The sequence below is a fragment of the Haemorhous mexicanus genome, chromosome 5 (genome assembly GCF_027477595.1).
Source record: "Haemorhous mexicanus isolate bHaeMex1 chromosome 5, bHaeMex1.pri, whole genome shotgun sequence".
In the NCBI taxonomy this organism is placed as follows: Eukaryota; Metazoa; Chordata; class Aves; order Passeriformes; family Fringillidae; genus Haemorhous; species Haemorhous mexicanus.
The window spans coordinates 73,887,424-73,911,606 of NC_082345.1; the positions used below are offsets into that span (position 1 = coordinate 73,887,424).

A 24,183-nucleotide genomic window follows, 5' to 3' on the forward strand; every position below is an offset into this window, starting at 1 on the left:
TGGTTTTGTGTTTTACTTTATAAAGCATGAGAGCACTGAGGGTGAACTTGATACAATCAATATTTTTCTTCTCCTTTTTCTCCCTCCAAGTACTAAAGTGACTCTCAAAAGCTCCCACACCTTTAATCTGGGCAGCTACAGGAGAAACATCCCTCTTGCTACTATAAAATCTGGAATTACCCCATAGCTACAGAGTGGGATTTTTGGGGCTGTCCTGTGCAGAGCCAGAAATTCCTGCCAGCAGAAATTGTATTTATGGCACCTACACCCTAAAATTTCCCATTAATTTTGTCTTCAAATTCTTTAAACCTGAGCAAGAAGAGGAGTAAAACACTGCCAGTAAACTCAGCCACATAAAAAGAGGTTCACATGTCTGCAAACTTTTAATTGCATCAACTGCTGCTGTAAAAAGACATCAAATGTCCCCTCAAACACTGGCACTAAATCCTTGTTCTGTCAACCACTGGTAAAACTCCCACTTCAAAACCATCCCACATGCTGCCTGCCACAAACACACACAGCACTTCACACTTGATTTTCCAGTATAAAAGCACAGGTCTTGTAAGGATTTTTCAGTTTTTCATGAAGTTCTTTCAATTTTACAAGTACCTGAAATAATCTCTTGTCAGTTCATGGCAACAATTCAAAGTAAAAAAAAAAAAAACAAAACTCACTGATGTTTTCTGAATTTAAAAGGGTCATTTACTGCTTTTTAAAAGGCCTTTTAAAAACCCCAATTTCTGCACATTTTCTAACAAAAGGAAGCCCAACCTCTACTATTACCCAATAACTCATCTCACCTATACACTGAATTATTTTGTTTTGCTCAGCTGAGATCCCACTGAAAAAAAACCTCCTGCCTGTTCAGCCACAAGAGATTCTCAAACCATCAGCGTTCTGCACATTATTTTAAACATATAATTAAAGAAATTTTCTAAAAAATGCAGTGACAGGAGCAGCAGAAACTCTTCAGTTTCTAAGGAAGGAGGCTCATGGAAGCTCTTGGAGAGGTGCAATGACCACAGGCTGGGCTGGATTTGTTTCACAGGGCGTGTTTGGCTGCCAAGGAATTATTTGGAAGTGTAAAGTCAAAAATACTGCAGCTGTTCAGTGGGATTGGAAGGAGGTGGGAGAAAATATATCAATTGTTGTCATTTAAAGAGAGCAAATGGAACAGGTTCAGCTCCAGGGAACTGCACTGAGGAAGGACAGACTGAGCTCCTGAGGGAGCATTCCCTGGCATTCCCTGAAAAAAGGTTCTGATTTCACACTGGGGCTCTTCTTTCATTCCAGAACAACTTTGATTTTCCTTTTAAAGAAGGAAAGGATGGGTTGGGTTGGGAAGGGACCTTTGAGATCATCTGGTTCCACACCTGCCATGGCAGGGACACCTCCCAGTGTCCCAGGCTGCTCCAGCCCCAGTGTCCAGCCTGGCCTGGGACATTCCAGGGATGCAGGGACAGCCCCAGCTGCTCTGGGAATCCCTTCCCAAAATCCCACCCCAGTCTCCCTCTCCCAGGGAATTCCCTCCATTCCCAGCTCCCCCAGCCTGGGATTGGATCCATCCCCACCCCAACTCTGCTCTAGGAAGGAATTTTGGGATTTGGGAACTTCACTGGGAATCTCAGGACTCCAGGAAGGGTCTCCCTTCCCTTTTCCATCCCCAACTTCCATCCAAATCCCTGGGGATGGATTCTGAGTGTCCCAAATCCCAGAACCCCAGAGCAGTTTGGGTGGGAAGGGACCTCAAAGCTCATTCCAGGGACACCTCCCCTATCCCAGGGTTCTCCAATCCTTCCTTGGGCATTCCAGGGATGCAGGGGCAGCCCCAGCTGCTCTGGCAGTTCCAGCCCAGCCAGGAATTCCTCATTGCCCAGATCCCATCCATGCCTGCCCTCTGGCACTGGGAGCCATTCCCTGGCTCCTGTCCCTGCAGGCCTTGTCCCCAGTCCCTCTGCAGCTCTCCTGGAGCCCCTCCAGGCCCTGGAATGTGCTGGAAGCTCTCCCTGGAGCCTTCCCTTCTCCAAGGGAACATTCCCAGCTCTCCCAGGCTGGCTCCAGCCCTGGAGCAGCTCCATGGGTTCCTCTGGGCTCTCCAGCAGCTCCAGGTGCTGCTCTGTCCCCAGGGCCGGGACAGCTCTGCAGGTGGGGTCTCACCTGAGTGGGACAGAGAGACAGAATTCCCTCCCCTCTTCCTCTTTCAAAGCCATCCAGAGCTTCCAAAAAGTTTTTTTTTGTTGTTCACTGTGCCCCCTTCCAGCTTTACCTGCTGAATGCAAAGCTCCAGAAAGCAAAAACCAGCAGGAGATGGGAATGAGAAAAAGAGGGAGAATCTTCCCATTACTGCTGTAATCCCAAAAAGCCACACACACACATCAGCCCCAAACACTGCTGCAAACACCTCAGAGAGGGTTTGCTGAAACTGATGCCTGAGTTATTCCAGAACAGTCCCCAATATTCAGTTTTGTCAGCTGCATTTTGCTGTGGCACTGCACTGCACAGCAAATCCACGTGAAACAGGAGCTGCCCAATCTGAAAAACAACAATTCCTCATCTTAAAAGCTGGAATCTGATCCAAAGAGGGAAGTAGGATGCACACATGGCAGACAAGGAGTGCCAGAAATGAGTAAATACCCATTCAAAATCACGCCCTCACAAGTCGCTGAATAAAACAGTTACAGGAAAAGATTGCACATTTGAACTCTTGTCTCTGTTAATGAATTGTGAGCTGCCTCCTTGTACAGGATTTATCAGAGAATTCACTCAATAGCTGGATGGTTCCACGGCTCTTCTCTTGCCTGCTGGGAGTGAGGCAGTGAAAAAATGGTGAATTTCCCAAGGGATGAAACAGAAGCAGCTCCATGAAGCCCTGGGATGGAATTCCCAGAGCAGCTGGGGCTGCCCCTGGATCCTGGAAGTGTCCAAGGTCAGGCTGGACAGGGCTTGGAACACCCTGGGCTGGAACTGGAGGAGCTTTAAGGTCTTTTCCAACCCAAACCATTCTGATTGCACGATTCTCTGAACTCCTGAAATCCACAGGAAGCTTGGCATGAACAGACATCAGAGCTGGCATGGAACAAAAATTATCTGCAGTGCTTTTAAAAACACATATGGTACCAAACAACAGAAAATATTCTGCATTATTGTCTCAGTCTGTGGGAAACAGAGACTATCTTCTTTGGGATTAAAGTTGATAAATTTTTGTTGCAGGGGAAAAAAAATCTCTGAACTGGATTAAAGTGGTACCAGATATGAAAAAAAGAAGACATTGAAAACTGTGATAACTCTCTTCTGAGAGTCAGACAAATGTTTGGGTTCATTTGGATTTGCTTCCTAATTGCCACAGCTCTGCTTTGCTGTTTCCCTGTGCACAAATTCTGGCCTGCAAAGGGTTAAACTCCCTGACATGGGGGGAAAAAAAAAATCAAGATTTCTAAAGTGGCAGGAGAGCATCTCCTGATGTCAAACCCGTGATTATCCTCCTGTTTCAAAAGGCCTTTGGAGGCCCAGCAACATGCATGTGAACACATCTGCACTGAACAGTCCCAGCCCTCAGGTATGAAAATGCTCTTTGGTTCCAAAGCAGGGAGATCTGGGCACTTTCATTTCTCCCTGACACGCTGAAGGGGCTGAACATGCCACCAACACTTCTGAAGTTAAAAGGGTCATTTCTGTCCCCAGCTCTGAGGGTTCAGCCACTTCTGCAGTGGCAAATTCCCAGTTAAAACCAAGACCAACAATGAGCCCAGCTGAGCAGAGCTGGGCCTATTGCACACCCAGACACAGAACCCACAAAGAGGGTGAAAAATGTTATGAGTAAAAAAGGGCTTTACCCATTTTTTTTAAAAAAGGTTGCAGAGTTACAAGGTGAGCTGGGAGCTAGCTGCTGGCAGAGTTCTTTGTTAACTTCGTGTTGCAATCACCTGTTAAGAGTCAGCTGCTAACTCTCTGTTGTGGAGAATTCCCCTTTTTGTCAAGTACCAGGTGGATGGCCCTGCTCAGACAGTGCAAGGAGGGGACATCGGAGGACATGCAAATAACCTCAAACCCAGCAGGCAAGGAGAGAGGACCTCCACCAAACCCAGGAAAAGACCCCTAAAGCAATGAGCCAACACAGAATTAGGAGCTCGAGGTGATGTCTGGACATGAGGAAAAAGCTCCAGAGCCTGCAGAGATGCTGAGAACCTTGGCTGCACCTCGGAGCCAGCACCCTGGACATCAAACCCAAAAAGTGGAACAAGGGGAATATCCCTCCTGCTCTGGTGAGGTTGGAGCCCCCAGCATGGCCTCCTGGTGGGCAAAGCTGCATTTTCCTCCTCCTCTGAGCCACTCCTGGGAGCGACGACGGCGTGACCGCGGACCCGTCGGGCCACCCAACCTTGAGCTGATCCCTTTAATAAAGGCACTAAAAAGGAGAAAGATCTCCTGCCCTATCTATTTCAAAAAATAGTTCAACCAGAATAAAAAAGAGAAGAAACATCCACCTTGCAAAGATGAGTGTTAAAATGGCAGATTATTTTTGCAGGAGGATCTCACCAATACAGAAACTTGATGCCATCACCTCTCCTGAAGGAATGGGGGCTCTGAGATTTTGAAGGGAATTTGCAGTGCCCAAGACCAATTGGTTTGGCTCTTTAAAGCAAGAATTTGGCTGCAAAGAAGTTGTCACCAAGTCCATTACTCTGATTTTCTCTCTTCTCTCCTATTTTCTGCCATTTTCCTCCTACAACTCCCTCTGATCATCTCTAATGAGAGAGTTCCTTCTCCCGGTTTTAGATTCATTGTTCCAGTTTTGAGGGAGTTTCACAGAACACAGAAAAATACAGAATTTTGCTTTTTGTAGTGGATTCTCAAGGCAGAAGAAAAACCTTTATTTAAACTTTGATTCCTGTGGCCAAGCCTGGCCAAAGGTGGGATCTGTGTCACAAATAATGTTAAATGTTAGAAGGAGATGGTGCAGCTCTCTGCTCCCTGCACCAAAATCCCAGAATTTTGGTTCAGCTCTCACTGTGGCCAGACTCTCCCTGATTTTAAGGATGCTGCCACTGGACACAGCCACTCCTGGGCAGGGCTTGACCTCCTGCCCATGAAAAGCACAACAAAACGAGGTGAAAAAATGCTAAACCCAGAGCAAGATGTGGTGCAGAGCCCACATTTCCTCAGGCACTGTAAAAGCTGCATCCTTTACACAAAGCTCTCCCCAAACCCAGCATCCTCTGGGCTTCCATTACAGAAACAAAAATTAAATCTCTTTTTGTCCTGTAACACAACAGTGAACCAGCAAAATTCAGATGCAAAAAGCTGGGTTTAAGTCACAGCTTATTGTTCATAAACCTAAATGGACTTCCCAAAAATCCATCCTGCCAGATGTCAGTGGTCCATCTCCAGCTCCTCTGGCTGCACAGATCCCTCTCTCCCACTGAAGGCCAAGCTATTAATAAATTGTTTTTCAACTTAGATTGGATTGATCATTTATTTTCAAAATCCCTTTTCCCATCATTTACTCATTACCCGCCTCCTCTTGATGTAAGAGGACATTTATTGCCTTCTGCATTTATTGTGCTGGCAAACAGAAACTCTGAGCAGCATTTCCTGGGGATTCTCTAATTTATCTATCAGTTATGGGACTGGACTATTTTTAGGGGCAGGAAAAATTAAAATATCACTCAGAGTGACAGCAGTGAAAATGAAGGCAGTGAGTCTTCCTGTAATAAAGGAAGAGTGTTCTATGATTCCATGATTTCAGCCATTGGGTTTGCAGGATTATTTACAATTTAAAAAAAGGCAAAATTTCTCATAAACATTATTGCTTTCTAATGAGAATAATTACTAACTAATGCTTAGGCAAAAAGGGACTGTTTTCCTCTAATCATAAAATCATTAAGGTTGGAAAACCCCTCTGAGGTCACCCAGTCCAACCATTCCCAGCCCTGCCAAGGCCACCACTGTCCCATGTCCCCAAGTGCCACATCCACAGGGCTTTAAATCCCTCTAGGGATGGGGACTCCACCTCTGCCAGGCTGGGCAGCCTTTTTCAGGAAGGAATTTCCCCAAAATCCACCCTGAGACTCCCCTGGCCCAGCCTGAGGCCGTTCCCTCTGCTCCTGTCCCTGTTCCCTGGAGCACAGCCCGACCCCCCCGGCTGTCCCCTCCTGGCAGGGACTTGTGCAGAGCCACAAGGTCCCCCCTGAGCCTCCTTTGCTCCAGGCTCAGCCCCTGCCCAGCTCCCTCAGCCTCTCCTGGTTCTCCAGACCCTTCCCAGCTCCCTCAGCCCCTCCTGGTTCTCCAGACCCTTCCCAGCTCCCTCAGCCCCTCCTGGCTCTCCAGACCCTTCCCAGCTCCCTCAGCCTCTCCTGGTTCTCCAGACCCTTCCCAGCTCCCTCAGCCCCTCCTGGTTCTCCAGACCCTTCCCAGCTCCATCAGCCCCTCCTGGTTCTCCAGACCCTTCCCAGCTCCATTCCCTAGACCCTCTCCAGCCCCTCCTCCAGGTCCTTCCTGAGCTCAGAGCTGACCCCAGGATTCCAGGGGGTCCCTCAGCAGTGCCAGCTCAGGGGACAGTCCCTTCCCTAACCCTGCTGGCCACTCCATTCCTGCTAAAATCCAGGTGCCAGCAGCCTCCTGCCCACCTGGGCACACCTGGGGATGTCCAGCCAGTGTCACCAGCACCCCCAGGGACCTTTCTCCAGGCTGAGCCCCTTCCCAGTTCCCTGACCCCTCCTGGTTCTCCAGACCCTTCCCCAGCTCTGTTCCCTTCCCTGGAGCTGCTCCAGCCCCTCTGAGCTGAGGTCCCTCAGCAGGGCCAGCACAGGGGAATGGTCACTTCAATTATGAGTTGTAATCATTCCTAATTATGTTACCTCAATTAAGAAATCCTCCCTGAGGGCTGCTTTAATCCAACATTAACTTAGCACAGTATTTGTTCCCAAACTTCAGCTTGTGATGGGAAGATGGTGGGAGGAGAGAACAGACCTGGGTGAAGCAAAAGCTGCTTATTCATTAACTCCCCATATGTTAAAACATTTTGCCATATCCTATGTAAAGTGATAAACACAGCTTTTAACATTCAAAAAATTCCTTCAGTTTGCTCCTTTTTGCCTGTTTAAAACGTTTCCCTCTCGTGACAGCTTTCCTTTGCTCTGTAAGAAGGAGAAGGGGAAAAGCTCAGATGAAGCTACACTCAAAAAACCCCCACAATCACCAGGGGGGCTGAGCAAATGCTGGAATTTTGACTCAAAAAGTGACAGGTGCTGGATAAACTTGGCTTCACTGGGATTTCACCATCCCAGGCTGCTCCACCCCAGTGTCCAGCCTGGCCTGGGACATTCCAGGGATGCAGGGGCAGCCCCAGCTGCTCTGGGAATCCCTTCCCAAAATCCCACCCCAATCTCCCTTTCCAGGGAATTCCCTCCATTCCCAGCCTGGGATTGGATCCATCCTCACCCTGACTCCTCTCCAGGAAGGAATTTTGGGATCTGGGGGCTTCACTGGGAATCTCAGGACTCCAGGAAGGGTCTCCCTTCCCTTTTCCATCCCCCACTTCCATAAAGATCCCTCAGGATGGATTCTGAGTGTCCCAAATCCCAGAATCCCAGAATGGTTTGGGTGGGAAGGGACCTTCCACCCCATCCCATTCCAATCCCACTGTCCCAGGCTGCTCCAGCCCCAGTGTCCAGCCTGGCCTGGGACACTGCAGGGATGCAGGGGCAGCCCCAGCTGCTCTGGCAGTTCCAGCCCAGCCAGGAATTCCTCATTGCCCAGATCCCATCCATGCCTGCCCTCTGGCAGTGGGAGCCATTCCCTGGCTCCTGTCCCTGCAGGCCTTGTCCCCAGTCCCTCTGCAGCTCTCCTGGAGCCCCTCCAGGCCCTGGAATGTGCTGGAAGCTCTCCCCGGAGCCCTCTCCTCTCCAGGCTGGGCATTCCCAGATGGTTTGGAGCAGCCTGGGCCAGTGGGAGGTGTCCCTGCACATGGCAGGGGGTGGAGCTGGATGAGCTTTTAGGTGCCTTCCAACCCAAATTATTCTGTGATTCTATAAACACATCCCAGCTCCAGGGCTCTGAGTTATCAGATGCCACCACCCCTTGGACTTGTGCTAATTCTTCCAAAATAAAACATGGAATTAAGTAATATTTTTCCTTGAACTGCAACTACAAAATAATCTAAACCCTTTTATGTTTTGCACATGCTGGAGAAATAAAAAACTGCAGCAATCTGTATGAAGCTGTGGTTCCCTGTTAAAATGATCAGGTGTCTTAGTGCACAGCAGGAAAAATCCTGGAATATTGGTTATCACAGGGTCTTTTTGTTCTCTGTAAAGACACACATACATAATGCAAAATAATCTATACACAAACATTCAGGGAAACATCAATAGCTGCTATTCAGCGTGGAACAACTCCTCATTTTGTTATTAAGCAGCATTTCAGCCCTGCTATTGATTGGATATGTGATAGTGAAAGATGAGACTGAAGCAGGTATTCTTCATGGCAAACATGAAACTCTGCGTTTTTGGTGCACTTGGGGGAAAAAATGCATGGCTGAGGTGTGTGTTTGATAATAAACATCTTAGCTACTTAGACAGAAAGGGTAAATAGAATATTATGAGGAGGAAAAAAATGAAATCAAGGCTGAGACCCAATTGTTCAGAACAATGATTGTGGCTGGGTAAGATATGGAGGCAGAACATTAAATCCAACACTCAGGCCCGGGCTGTCAATCAGGTGGAGGTTTCAGATATTGTAATTGGTAGCAAGTTTCCTAATCTCAACCTGCCAGGCAAGAAGCAATTCGACAAAAGCTCTGTCCCCCAAACAGAATGAAATCTGAAAAGAGGAATTTTCTAATGTTGGCAAGATCGCTGGGTGGGTTGACAGCTTTATTATGCTAAACTGACAAAAACATTACGTTCTGGTCAGTGCTAGAAAGGGTGGTTTTTCAGGAGCAGTATGGAAATACAAAGCACTGGGAAAGTCTGATGAACTCCTACTTTTATCTCCCTGGTGCAGCACATGAGCTGAGACACAGAAAAGTCTCTTGGCCCAAGTACAAAATGAGAAATTAATATATATCTTGATTTTCTCCTCAGGTCTCCCAGCACAGCGATTTGGGAGAGCTGCAAGAAGTCACAGTGGCAGCTGAATATCCATTTAAAAAGGAAAAGGCCCCACTAACTTCACAGAAATAACACAATTCATGAACAATGAGATGATATGGCAGGCAGTGGAATTCATCACATGGAAGCTGTAATGTATTTTATTGCCTCTATTGGAAAAGTGCTTGGAAATGGAGTTAAAGTATTGACTCTGTGTGTGTGGGTGCATATATACATTTATTTATTTGGTACAGAAAGAGAAATAGAGCCAGGCAAATAGAAACAGGACACTAATACCAAGAGAATCTCAAAAATAGGAGCAGAGTGGGAATGATAGAACTATTTTCTTTCAAACCACGGATATTTAGGGAATATTGGAGTAATTCCATGCCTTCATGGGAACAAGAACACCAGGTTTGTTGAGCTGTCCCTGACTCTTCCCTAAGTGCTCATCAGCCAAAATAATTTCCTACTTGGCTGGATCCAGCCTCAAGTCTCCAAACATGCACCTCCATCCCTGCTAGCTGGCTTTGGAACGTGTGAAGGACTGCACACAAATGTGGGGAGAGTAAACATGTTTGCTCTGGCAAACACACACTTCTGAACACTCTGAGAGGTGTGAGAGCAGAATCATCCTCTGCTCATGGAATTCTCCCTGCTTCAGCCACGTGAGATCACCAAGAGTAAACACACTGATAACTGAACACAAATAGAAACAAAAACACCCCTTTAAATTGCTAAATTACCTTGTAGGGAATGAAAATGTTGGTGGTTATTATCCTGCTTTGTACCAGTCCCCCCTCTGTTATCTCCATCTTGCAAACTCCACAAAAAGCCCAGCAAACAGCTTCTGATTACTGAGTTGTTGAGATCTGAAAAGGTAAACAAGGCTCTGAAGCATCTGAACAAATGTGGGGCTGCCATTGCTGGCACCTAAGCACTTGTGCTGATGAGAAACTCCCACAAAAGCCAATTCCTGGCTGGGAAGCTGCAGATCAGCTCCTCAGCTCAGCACTGGGGCTATCACTGCAGAGCATGTTGGGCCATCCTAAGCCTTGAATAGAGAAAGGAAGAGATCATTAAGTTATAATTTCCCCACACAATTGGTATAAGCATTTCCTACCAACAGGATTAGGATGAATACAAGATCCCAGAATAAAGCTGCTCAGCAGTGAGGATGGCAGTTTAGTGTCTAGTAAATTTGATTTCTCTGAAAATCCTGACACATCATAATAGCAAAATCCTATTTACTGTAGCAAGCAGGATGGATAATACCATTTAACACCTGGGATAGAATGTGCCATCAGCTCAGAGCTTTGTGCTCTGTGTGCTCATCTTACCTTAAGGTTAATGCTCCTTGACAGCCTCCATGGAAAGCAGAATCCCCAAATTAAGTGCAGAGCTTGGGATTTGCAAATCCTTCCTCAACGTTTAAGGCAGGGGAAAAACGGGTGCAGAGAAGTGGATCAACATTTCCTGAACTCAGTGTCTGCATCCCAGGCTGGGATCTGGCACTGAGCCCTCTGTGGGGCACGAGTGTCCCCACACAAAAGCCACCACAAGGCTGTGTGGGGGCTGTGGAATGGCCAAGAACTGTCAGAGCAGTGAGTCCTGGGCTGTTAAATGTGAGCTGAATCCAGGATAACACTGAAACCTCCAAATTCCCACAGAATGGCAGAATTGTGGGATTGCTTAGGTTGGAAAACCCCTCTGGGATCTTCAAGGCCACCAGCCAGCCATGTCCCCAAGTGCCACATCTTTAAGTTGTTTAAATCCCTCCAGGGATGGGGACTCCACCTCTGCCAGGGCTGGAGAGCCCTTTTAGGAAAGGAATTTCCCAATTTCCAAACCTGCCCTGGCCCAGCCTGAGGCTGTTCCCTCTGCTCCTGTCCCTGTTCCCTGGAGCACAGCCCGACCCCCCCAGCTGTCCCCCCTGGCAGGGACTTGTGCAGAGCCACAAGGTCCCCCCTGAGCCTCCTTTGCTCCAGGCTCAGCCCCTTCCCAGCTCCCTCAGCCCCTCCTGGTTCTCTAGCCCCTTCCCAGCTCCCTCAGCCCCTCCTGGTTCTCCAGACCCTTCCCAGCTCCCTCAGCCCCTCCTGGTTCTCCAGACCCTTCCCAGCTCCCTCAGCCCCTCCTGGTTCTCCAGACCCTTCCCAGCTCCCTCAGCCCCTCCTGGTTCTCCAGACCCTTCCCAGCTCCCTCAGCCCCTCCTGGTTCTCTAGCCCCTTCCCAGCTCCCTCGGCCCCTCCTGGTTCTCCAGACCCTTCCCAGCTCCTTCAGCCACCCCTCAGATTTCTGCTCCAGGATAATCCTATTCCCTCACCCCACAACCACATTCACACCAAACTGCTCAACACTTAAAAATATTTCTAGGAGTACAGAAACTTGGCTCCAGTGGAAAATATTATGATTAATATGGGGATCCATATCTTGCTCATTCCCACTGATAAACTAAGTAGTTGTGTCATACAGCAGGGTATTAAAATTAATTTCCTTCTGCTCCCATGACTTGGGGCAGGATTCTCCTAATGATGCATATTAGCATTAGGAAGCAGTGCAACATGAAAATAGCTGGCTTTGCTGGAGGACATTGGAACTGGGGAGTCCCATCAGTCTGAGAGCCAGAGCAGGAGCAGACACAGCTCACTGAGTGTCTGTGTGATGCCAAAACTACAGCAAGAACCAGGAGAGGGTCATGAGCCCTCGATAAAAAATGTTGGAAAGCAAAAGCAAAGGGGTGAAGGGAAACTGGGATGTCAGCTGCTCTGCGTGGAAATCGTGTGCAAGTGTTGATGGGGAATGGAAGCTGCACTGCAAAGGGACAGTGGAGATGCAGAGCTGGTTCTGAATAACATCTATGGACACTGGGGCTTGGGACTGGCACTGAAACCAGGCAAAAATACTGCACCTCTCCCCTGGAATTAGAGGGACAAGAGTATTGTGTTTGGGATGCCCCCAGACGTAAGAAGGAATGATGGATCTGACTCCATGTTCTCAGAAGGGCAATTTATTATTTTATGATACTATATTATATTAAAGAATACTAAACTAAACTGTACTAAAAAATAGAGAAAGGATACTTACAGAAGGCTACAAAGATAATAATGAAAACTCCTGACTCTCTCCAGAGCCCTGACACAGCTTGGCAGTGATTGGCCAAAGAGTGAAAACAATTCACATGAAACCAATGGAACAATCACCTGTTGGATAAACAATGTCCAAACACATTCCAAAGCAGCAAAACACAGGAGAAGCAAATGAGATAATATTGTTTTCCTTTTTCTCTGAGGCTTCTCAGCTTCCCAGGAAAAAAATCCTGGGTGAAGGAATTTTTCCAGAAAATGTGAATGCCACACAAGAGAGTGAAGAAATCAACAATTTTCCCTGTGAACACCAGAAATGGAACAGCTTCAGCTACAGAGAAGTGAATGAGTAAGGACAGACAGAGATACATGTGGCACACAGGGTAGGAATGACCTTCCTGGAAAAAAGGCTCTGATTTCACACTGGGGCTCTTCTTTATTCCAAAACAAATTCATTTTCTCCATAGAGAGTCACAGAATGGCTTGGGTTAGAAAAGGCCACCAGGATCACCCAGTGCCACCCCATCCCAGGGACACCTCCCAGTGTCCCAGGCTGCTCCAGCCCCAGTGTCCAGCCTGGCCTTGGACACTCCAGGGATGCAGGGGCAGCCCCAGCTGCTCTGGCAGTTCCAGCCCAGCCAGGAATTCCTCATTGCCCAGATCCCATCCATGCCTGCCCTCTGGCACTGGGAGCCATTCCCTGGGTGCTGTCCCTGCAGGCCTTGTCCCCAGTCCCTCTGCAGCTCTCCTGGAGCCCCTCCAGGCCCTGGAATGTGCTGGAAGCTCTCCCTGGATATTTCCCTTCTCCAGGGGAACATTCCCAGCTCTCCCAGCCTGGCTCCAGCCCTGGAGCAGCTCCATGGATTCCTCTGGGCTCTCTCCAGCAGCTCCAGGTGCTGCTGCTGTTGTCCCCAGGGCTGGGGCAGCTCTGCAGGTGGGGTCTCACCTGAGTGGGACACAGGTACAGAATCCAGCCCTCCCCTGCTGCCCACAGGGGGTTCTGGGTCCCAATGCCCATGGCCACGGCATGTCCAGCTTCTCCTTCACCAAAATCCCCAAGTCCTTCCCCCAGGGCTGCTCTCCAGCCTTTTCTCCCCTCAGCCTGGATTTGTGCTTGGACTGCCCTGACCCTTGTGCAGGACCTTGCACTTGTAAATAATTCATTTACACAGTGTGGGGCACAACAACTCAGTGACTTCAGCACTGCTTTATCTCTGGGTTTTACTGCAGTCAAGAACCACCTTCCTCCCGTGGGTGGACAATGAAAAACAGAGACAAATTCCCTTGCAAGCCCCACGTGTGACCACCTAAATCACAGCTGCACACCCCAGTCAGATGCAGAGCAGGGCAAGGTTGTTCTTTAAGTGCTTTGTTCAACTCTCTGCTATTGCTCTGCTGCTGTGGAGCATGTAATAACTAATAGCTTATGTGCTATCTTTGACCTAGAAACACTGGCAGCTGGTCGGGGAATTGCTGGGTTTTGGGGAAGTATCAAAAGGTTTTTAGCACATAAACCAAATTTATGAACAGTTATTCCCCCTGAGAATAGAATTGTTGATGTTTTACTATCACAGCTGTCACTTGTGCACAGTTATTCTGTCCTGTATTAATACCCTGTAAAGGTTGAGCATCTTCCCTCAGTCACTGAAATATTTTATAATTGACAGGCTTCATCTGGCACTGAATATGGATAATTTTCTCCATAAGGAGCACACTGTGCTGACACTAATCTGTTCTGTTGTCATCTCCCTTTATTATCAACGTCTGCATTGTTTTTTCAGCAGCACTGAAGAACACAAATACGAAGCTACTAATTGAAAAGGCTAAATAATCAAAAAGCCAATTAATCATCGAGATGAGCTCTGACACTCCATGATGCAACAGCCAGAAATACCACACAGGCATCACTGAAGTGTTTTTAAAGTGTGCTTATTTGATGTGGGAATGATCTGAGATTGTAATTAGCATTCTTTGTCACAGGTGACAGACTCAGATTGAACATTTCTTCATCCTGACACCAATTCTCTGAGCTCCACTTGCTCCCACCCCACCTCCTGTTCCAAAATTCCAGTTCTGCTGAGCAGCCCATGCTCTGTCTCTGTGCACCTTCCACTGAAATCAGGACAAGTTCAGGAACACCAAACCAGCCTCTTTCCATGCTCTGTCATTTCCACACCTATTTCCATCCCAGTTTTCAAAACTCCCAGCACAGAAGCTCCCAGGTGACCCCATGAGGGAAGGTGGGATTGCAGGAGCTGTGACCCCTCTGCTTGTCCAGGTTTTCACTCTGAAATCTCCGCCTCTCTGAAGAAATTCCAAGTCAGATTTGGAACACAGAGTTTGCTCCTCTCAGAGCTGGAACAGCACTTTTTTTGTGTAGGAGAGAGATGAAAATTTACCTTGATGACAGTTTGGAAAAGCAGAGGATTTTACCTCAGAAACAGGAGTCAGAATGAAAAGAGAAGGCTTGGTACCACAGAAACTCCACTCTGCACACAGAGCAAACATCACCCATGGTATAAAACAAGAATTCACAACTCCTTGCTGTAATCCTGGGATTTCCAAATCAAGAGATGGCAGAATTTCCCATTTCACATCCCCTGGGGGTGGCACTCCAGCAGAACTCCCATGAAGTTATTTAAAGTTCATTATCTCCCTTGCACAGCACAAAAATGTATTTACAGACACTGGAGTCTTCACTGACAGGTGCAAGTGAAGCCACTGGGCCAGTGAACTACATGAATGTGAAAAATGACCAAGAAAAACATATAAAAAGATGTAAAAAGTAAAAAAAGGTGAAAGAAAAAGCTGTCCAAGACCCATGGCTTACCAGACACCCTTTGCCATGAATTATTCCACACTAAGACCCCAGAAAAATCCAGTTTGGATAAAATCCCACTGAAGCTTTTTCCTCTAACACCAAGCCAGTTACTGGAGAAAAAGGAAAGTGTTCTGTGGAGTTCTTTTGGTGAAGGATCTTAATTTTTAATTAAAATACACTAAATAATTTTAATATCTGTTTAAATAATGCACCGATTTCGAATCATTAAACTGATTTCCCCTCATCTTTTCAAGCTCTTTTTCATTGCCAAGAACATGGGACTTCATTAATGTCATCTTCACAAAGGGAGGACAAAACACCGACACGGTATCGGATGCACCCTCGATTTAAAATATTCATTAAGACCAATTACACACCCTGATAATTTATGCAACATGTCCTTCCTCCTAATCCAGAAAAACAAGGGGTTTTCTTCTGGCCTGCTAAGCTGCATCAATGAATATGTATCTTGTTAATAATTTTCACAACCAACTAACACAAAAAAATCCGAATTAATCACCAATATATAAGCTGAGGAAGAAGGCAGAGGGCTAAAGGAGGGAAATGTATTCAGGCTGGAGGTTACAACCAACCTGGGAGCCAGGAAATGATGACAGCAGTAATTATTTGAAATTAACATCCTATAAAATAATACCCTGTAAAGAACAGGAATGTTAACAGCAATATGTTAAGGCACTGTAAGCAAGTCCCACAGCTTCCCAAGCTGCTCTCTACAGTTTAATTTCAAGTCTGTGATGAGATAAAGACACAGAAGTGCCTTTCAAACATGGTATAAACTTGGAATTAAAATTAAACTCTCCGTGTACTGATGGAGGAATCACTAATTCCACCCACTGAAAGCAGAAATTCGCCGTGTCCCTTCACACTTCACTTTTTTTTGTTGTTGTTGTTATTTTAATTTAAATTATTTTACTTGGTGACACTTCTTCATTTCCACTGGCTCTTCATCAGCGTTGGTATAAAATAACCTCATTATTTCATTTTTCTGTCTGTAATTACCATGACAGATGAAATCCCACAGCAAATGTGAGAACTTTGTTAGGAAAGAAAACAAATATTCTCCCATCAAACCTTCCACCTTGTCAATATTAAGCCAGAAACAGCAGCAGCAATACAAAAATAACCCCTCTGGCCAGAATTTTAATCTTTATCTCCTTAAAAAGTCATCTTGTAAATATAACCAGGAGCAGAAATGAACAGAAAGGGGAAAAAAGGGGGGAAAATGTTCATTAAAAGGAGAAAAAAAAGGTTTTACCCTCTCTTCCAGCCGAGCCAGCTGCTCTTTGTAGTAGGCATCGTGTTTCCTCAGCTCCCTGTCCTTCTCTTCCAGCTGCCTGGCCTAAAAAAAGGGAACAGAATAATCAAAATACTGAATCAAGGATATTATCCATAGCTCTGGGCTTTTTCCTCCCCTCCTCAACAGCTCTGCCTGAGTTTGCCCAAATGGATTTGGGACCAGCACCAGAATGCACCAGGCTGGGATTTATTTTTGGTTTTAATTTGAATTAACTTGGCAAATCACTTCTGAACTTAGGAAAGTCTAATTCTAAACAGGTGGATATTTGGGAAGAACAAAATCCTTTTATATATTTGCTAAAAAGTGCATCCAAAACTCTCCTGTCCTGTTTAACTAGGAATCACTCCTCTGGAAACTCCCAAATTGGCTGAAGTATTCACTAGGCTGAAAAACTTGACCCGGGATCCCTCTCATGTCCAATAATCTAAAATAATACAGAACTATTTAAAATATTTATCTTTTCAATCCCAATATGACCTCAGTGTTCTTTTAAGAGATACTGCTCCCAGCAAATTGATGGTTTTGGCTTTTCATCTGCAGTATTTCCCATTTTCTAGGATTAAGGGGACTCATTAAAAAGTAGAAAATACATTTAAAAAGCACATATGCACAGAGGAATTTATTAAAAATATATAAAGCCCTAAGTCCTGCAGTGTAAATAGCAGACAAGTGATTTTTAACAAGCTCTGAAGGATTTAACACCTAAATTATCAGTGCAAATACTTTCCGGGTTCAGCATTTTTTAATAAAATATCTTTAGTGATTAATAATTATCTAATAAAGGTCATTACAACAATTATATCACATATTGTACAGACACAAGACCTGATCCCCTTTGTCAAGATCAAGTTTTGGGTTTTTTTAGCAAACACCCAAGGAATACATTAAAATGTTTGGATTTTCCCTTGTTTCCTCATTCAACTCCTTACCTTTGTTTCTATGTCCTGAAGCATGTAAGAAATGTTAAAATTCAAATTAAATTGATTTTATCATGGTGGACAGAAAGCATGCAAAATAAACCCCTCCACATGCATTTCAGGTGGATCTGGAAAAATGCAGAAAACTACTTGGAAATTGTTGGGGTCTTTTGTGCAACTTCTTCAAAAATATCCTAAAAAATTTTGGATGAATTAAACTCTGTCCTCTGCCAGCCTCTCCCTCAGAATTCCATGCCCTGTCCCCCAGCATTTAAATCAGCCTCGCCTCACTAATTACAGCTTTTCCAGAGCTCATTCCAGGAATTATTCCACAGCCCAATTCCCATGGTTTGCAGTGGTCATGGTTTGTGTCTCCTTGCAGACAATCCCTGGGGATGTCCCAGACCCAGTGCTGACAGAACCTCTAAAATTCACTGCAGGTTTTGTGTCCCCCAAACCATCCTCTCCCAAAAACAGATTCATGGAATGGTTTGGGTTGGAAGGGACCTGAAAAATCATCTCATTCCAGCCCCAACACCTCCCACTGTCCCAGGCTGCTCCAAGTTCTGTCCAGCCTGGCCTTGGACACTCCCAGGGATCCAGGGACAGCCACAGCCTCTCTGGAAATTTGTGCCAGAACACCTCATATTCCAGATTTAATATTCCAGACCTCATATTCCAGATTTAATATTCCAGATCTCATATTCCAGATTTAATATTCCAGACCTCATATTCCAGATCGAACATTCCAGATCTAATATTGTCTCTTACATTCCACATCTCATATTCCACATCTCATATTCCAGATTTAATATTCCAGATATATTTCATATCTGATATTCTAGATCTCATATTCCAGATCTAACATTCCATATCTCATGTTCCACATCTCATAATTCATATCTAACATTCCATATCTCACACTCCAGATCTCATATTCCATATCTAATATTCCAGATATATTTCATATCTAATATTCTACACCTCATGTTCCAGATTTAATATTCCAGACCTCATATCCCAGATCTGATATTCCATATCTAATATTCTAGATCTAACATTCCACATCTCATATTCCAGATCTCATATTCCAGATATATTTAATATCTAATATTCTACACCTCTTATTCCATATCTAACATTCCAGATCTCATATTCCAGATCTGATATTCCACATCTAATATTCCAGATCTAACATTCCACATCTCATATTCCATATCTAACATTCCATATCTCATATTCCACATCTAACATGCCATATTTCATATTCCAGATCTAACATTCCATATCTCATATTCCATATCTCATATTCCAGATCTAACACTCCAGACCTAACATTCCATATCTCATCTTCCAGACCCAACATTCCATATCTCATATTCCATATCTCATATTCCATATCTGCAAAGCATCTTCATGGGTACCCACTGCAAATATTCCATCTGTAACCATCCCACGATCCCCGAAGCACAGAAGATCTCCAGAACATTCCTGCTGTGCAAAACAGGCCAGTGGCAAAGAAAATAAATATTCAATATTCCATAAAGCTCAGGAGAACTCGGTCAAGGTTTAGTTCTTACAATCCAACTGTTCTCCCCACAGTTCTATCCATGAGCTGGAACTAAAACTGACTTTGGAAAGACAATGGATGGAACAAAACCCAGGGAAGAACCTCCTGACTGGATTCACTCGCCCCATTTCTGACAATTCATGAGGCCACAGCTTTGCAGGTGTAAAGCACAACAGGTCAAGGGCACAGCAAGGACAGAAGAGACAAAACCCATCCTTATCCTCCAAGATTTAAGCTGAGCTTAATCCTCTTCCTCTCTCTTGCTGTGATCAGGGAATGCAATAACATTTATTCCAAGGATATCCCTCAGAACGGAAGATTTTGCTCTGGAAATCTGATTCACTGGGGAAGTTGGGTTGATTTTTGGGTTTGGTTCCCTGTGACCCCCAAAATAATTAATCATCAAACCAGCTGGATTTTACTGCTCTGCAGTGACACTGCTCATTGTGCTGATCCGTCACTGATAAAGGAGAAATATTGTATAAAAAATACTAAATAATCTGTTTATCCAAAGGCTTGCTTCCCTGTGTTGTGAAAGTAACTGGAAGATCTGGTTGGCAAGTAAGAAAATCAGCAAAAAGGAGTTTCATCCACCCCAACACTTGTACAGGAACGCAGACACAGCAAAGTTCAAATGAATTAATAATAAATAAAATTATTCATTTATACAGGAGACTATAAATATGCCAGTAGAGGAGAAGTGAGTGCCAAAATACAAACCTGTAAAGTAATATTATATTTATGGGGCTGCAGCAACAAGATCCCTGTGAATGTCAATGAGCTGCAAGAAAATAATTAAGAACAGCCATGTTTTCAATTAGCTGAATGCTGCACTTCAGGTGTAAATGAGGCACTGGAACAGGTTGGTTGTTTCTTCACGAAAAGCTCTGACAGACAAAACCTTTGCTTGGGTGTTCTTTAAAGAAAAACCACCCAAATTTAATACCCAAACCAGAACACTAACATTAAATACAGGTTCTTCACAATCACAGGGAAATTGGACCAAGATTTAAAGGCCAACCTGGGTTTTGTTTTCAAAAGTAGCACCTGGATTTGGACAGCACTGGTAGGAGTTGCCACCTCTGGGAAAATGGATTTCTTCCCTACAAAAAAATCACCTTGTGCCTGACAGCAGGGACACCTGCAGAGCTATCTGGGACAAAACCAAACCCTGCTCACACTGGATACAACAAAAACTTATTTATTTTGTCCTCTGTGAGGCAGAACAGAGCAAATAAGCAGCCGGTTGAAAATCTATGTGTAATAATTAAATTTTAAAAATAAAATAAAAGGAATCTGTTGCTGGATGCAGCAAAATTCCAAGCACGTGTGGTCACAAATAGCTATTATTTAAGGAGTGGATAAAAAGTTCATTGTCAGGTGGTTGAGTGTAGGTTTGCAGGCAGATTTCAGACTCAGCTCCTGAAGCCTTTGGCAGTCCCAGGTTTGGAGCACAGATATTTTTTTGTGTCTCCCCAAACCATCCTCTCCCAAATACGGATTCATGGAATGGTTTGGGTTGGAAGGGACCTGAAAAATCATCTCATTCCAACCCCAACAACTTCCATTATCCCAAGCTCCAAGTTCATTAGCATCCCAAAAATTCACGGTGGAACTGCTGAGATGGCTCCACTTTGGGTTTTTCTGGGAAAAGAATGATCTGCTTCAAAAGAAGAGTCCAGTTTGAATTTATAAATTAACACCAGCCAGGTGAAAGTCCCTTGAAGGTCTTGCCTCAGGATCATCTAACCAAATGTCAGGGGATGGGGCAGGGGGACACCAAGGGACTGGTGACCTCCCAAGGCACAGCCAAGGATTCCAGACCTGGCATTGAGGCTGGAGGCTGGAAGAGCTCCTGTCACATCAGGTTTGTGAGTGAGGATTTCCAAAGGAAATGCTGACCACAGCAATGAGGGCTCCTCTCCTGGGAAAGCCCACATGGAATATCTGCAGGTCTTGAGATGAGCCTGAAGGAAAAACTAATGGATTAAAGGTTAAAAGGAAGTGGTGGCAGCTCCCTAAGCACCATCCCACAGGAGATCTGCTGGAAGCTCAGGATGGGTGGGAGGCACCAGAACAAGAGAAATCTCAAAACATCATCTTCATCATCTTCTCAAAACATGATCTTCTCAACACATCATCTTCTCCAAACATGATCTTCTCAAAGCATCATCTTAAAACATGATCTTCTCAAAGCACCATCTTCTCCAAACATGATCCTCTCAAACATGATCTTCTCAACACATCTTCTCAAAACGTCATCTTCTCCAAATATGATCTTCTCAAAACATCATCTTCATTATCTTCTCAAAACATGATCTCAAAACATCATCTTCTCCAAACATGATCCTCTCAAAACATGATCTTCTCAAAGTATCATCTTCTCCAAACATGATCCTCTCAAAACATCATCTACTCCAAACATGATCTCAAAACATCACCCTCTCCAAACATGATCTTCTCAAAACATCATCTTCTTGACACATCACCCTCTCAAAACATCATCTTCTCCAAACACGATCTTCTCAAAACAACATGATCTTCCTCTACCACACTGCTGGAGGTTTTCCATGTCTTTTCCTGCCTGAGGTTCACTGCCATGGGTTAGAGCTAGGTGTGAATTCCAGAGCTGGGAATTCAGGTCCAGGCTGTGAGTGTCACATTGTAAAACAGTTTTTGGGCATTTCATAAATCACAGTTTGGTCTGGAAGGGACCTAAAGAATCATGTCCCAAATCCCTGCACAAGCAGTGACATCTTCAACTCCATCAGGCTGCTCAGAGCTCTGTGCACCTGACCTTGGATGCTTCCAGGGATCTGACATCCACTGAATTCCTCTCCCACTCGCCCAGGCATAGCCCTGTGCCTCCACATTTGCACACTGATAAAATCAGATGAAGCTTCATTATTTGCATAAATTATTATGACCAGCAAAACTACTCTCCTCTTCCACTGCACGGAGTGTCCCAAGAAAAATAATTCCCAATTTCCACATTTCATGGATGTTGAATGGCCCCAGTTTCAATTTTTAATTTTCTATTTCAGCATATAGATACACTCATCATACTGAACAGGCAACACCAGGAACTTATGGATATTCTTGGGAATAGATGCTGGTCCCCTCCCCCTCAAAGAATTCCTTTTAAATGATCACCAGGCACAAAATCATCCCTAAGCACAAAAAAAATCATGTGGACACATCACTTGAAAAGAGGGATGTTCATTTCCACTTGTGAAGGTGGAGAATTGTTAGGAATTGGAAATGGCAGCACCAATAATGCATCATAAAAAGGAGTCTTTGACAAGTGTAATTAAAACAAGCTTTTGTAATTACCACTAAATGTGCTACAGTACATTTTCTAAAAATAATGAAGTCCTAAAAGAGTGAGTTGAGCAGATAAAAAAGATCACACTGAGAGGAGGAGGCTAATGGAGAAAATTAAAAAATTGAATTTATGAACAAGTAAGGATCTAGTGTAGAACAGAAGATGTGACAAGAAGCTTCATTTACTGAATCTCATTATAGACCAAAGGAGAAAAACACAAATGTACAAATGCCAAGAAAAGAGTTACAGATTCCAATCCTAATGTGAGTCATGGAAATATGCACAGGAAAACCCACAGGAACGTCACTCTCCACCAAGGCAGAAATTCATTGAGGTTGTTGCCCCTGTGAAGGCTGAGCAAGGACAGAGGCTGGGCAGAGTTCCAGAAGGAAGCAGGGATTGATTCCAAGGATCTCCTCCATGGATGCACCTTGGGCAGCACCAGAGCCCAGCCAGGGCTGCCCCCAAGATGACCCAAAATGGCCCCAAAATGCACGAGCGCTCCCGGGGTCTCTCCCTGGGATCAGCTCTGCTCCATTTGCACCTTGCAGTTCATTGTCCCAGCCCAGCTTTAGCCCAGGCACTCCCACCCTGCTTGTTTTTCTCTCTCCAGCCCACGGGGATGCTCCTGGGCTGGGATTTGGCTCATTTGTCCTTGGTGCCCAGCTGGAGCAGGAATTGTTTTGTCTCCCTGCTCTGTGCAGAGCTCACCATCCCATAATATGAAGCTCAGAATTACACACCAAAGCAGCACAGAATGTGAAAAATAGAAAAACCAAACCCTGAGGCATCACCCTAACAAGAGCTTCTGTTATGCCCGAATAAAAAGCTGAACAAGGAAAATCTCAGAATCCCTCAGGCTGGAAAAGCCCTCCAAGATCATCCAGTCCCAGCTGTGCCCAACCCCCACCTTGTCCCCAGCCCAGAGCTCTGAGTGCCACCTCCAGGCATTCCTTGGACACCTCCAGGGATGGGGACCCCAAACCTCCCTGGGCAGCCCCTCCAGGATGTGGGACACTGGAGCAGACAGACCCAGAGAGATCCCAGGGTTTCTGCTAAAACAGGGCCAGGGAAGAGGCCACAGCTGGCACCCCAGGGCTGAATCCAGCTGGGCTCTGAGAACTTCCCAGCATGGAGACAGAGGAGCTCTGCTGAGCCTTCTCCATCTGCAAGGGACAGGGCTCATGGAGGAGAAGCAGCAGGAGAGAAGCTCTGAGTCACCACTCACTTGAGAGGACCCCAAGTTCTTGCAGCCTGATTTATTTTATGATCCTACCCCAAAACAAGGGCAGAAAATCTGACATTTCTACCAAGTGAACAGAAATGAGCAATTACAGAATCCCAGCCTGGTTTGGGGTGGAAGAGACTTCCAAGATCAACTCATTCCAACCCCTTCCACCAGCCCAGGTTGCTCCCAGCCCTGTCCAACCCATCCTTTACAATATCAGCACTTAAGAAAAGCTGCCACTTCTCACCAAGCTCCCAATGAACCATCTGGTTAGCTCAGCTTCAAAACAACAGACTCTGAAGACTTGATTTCCTTGCAAATAAAAATTAAAATACACTCATGACTATTCTAGTGATTAGCAACAGGCAGAAAAGCCTCGTGTTTCCATCCAACTGTGGTTCAAAGGAAAAAGAAATGCTGAAAAAAATCTGAATTACATCTCTGTGTGTCACTGGGAATGAAAGAGAGGCATGACTTATTCCTGAAACTCTATCCATGCTTTTCAGTCAGCCAACACAGTCCAAGGAGATCAAACATTTTAAAGACTATCTGTACTGCTGCCAGGTATTTGTAGCAATTCAAATATTGTCTCTAACCGTGGCTGACAGCTTCTGATGTTTCAGTCACATGTCAAATATGGAGTTTTTCACTAAACTGAAAGAAGCAGACTGCTCCACATGAGCCAGAGTGGATAAAACAGAGCAAGAGGACCGTTATCCTGTAAAATTCAGGGAAAAAACTGTCAGCAAACTGATTTAGGACTGTGTTCTACTTCCATCTTTGTTCTTACACTGCTATCATAGCAAATCATAAATATTTTTTGCCATTTTTT

General features: G+C 45.2%; 1 protein-coding gene across 1 annotated transcript in view; it reads right to left on the reverse strand.

The window, feature by feature from the left end:
* The window catches only part of CHCHD3 (coiled-coil-helix-coiled-coil-helix domain containing 3), a 149,484-nt gene that overhangs the window by 43,943 nt on the left and 81,358 nt on the right, over positions 1-24,183 (reverse strand). The window contains exon 5 of the mRNA XM_059847576.1: positions 16,270-16,353. Within this exon, the coding sequence (XP_059703559.1) occupies positions 16,270-16,353 (84 nt within the window). The remainder of the gene's footprint in view (positions 1-16,269; positions 16,354-24,183) is intronic.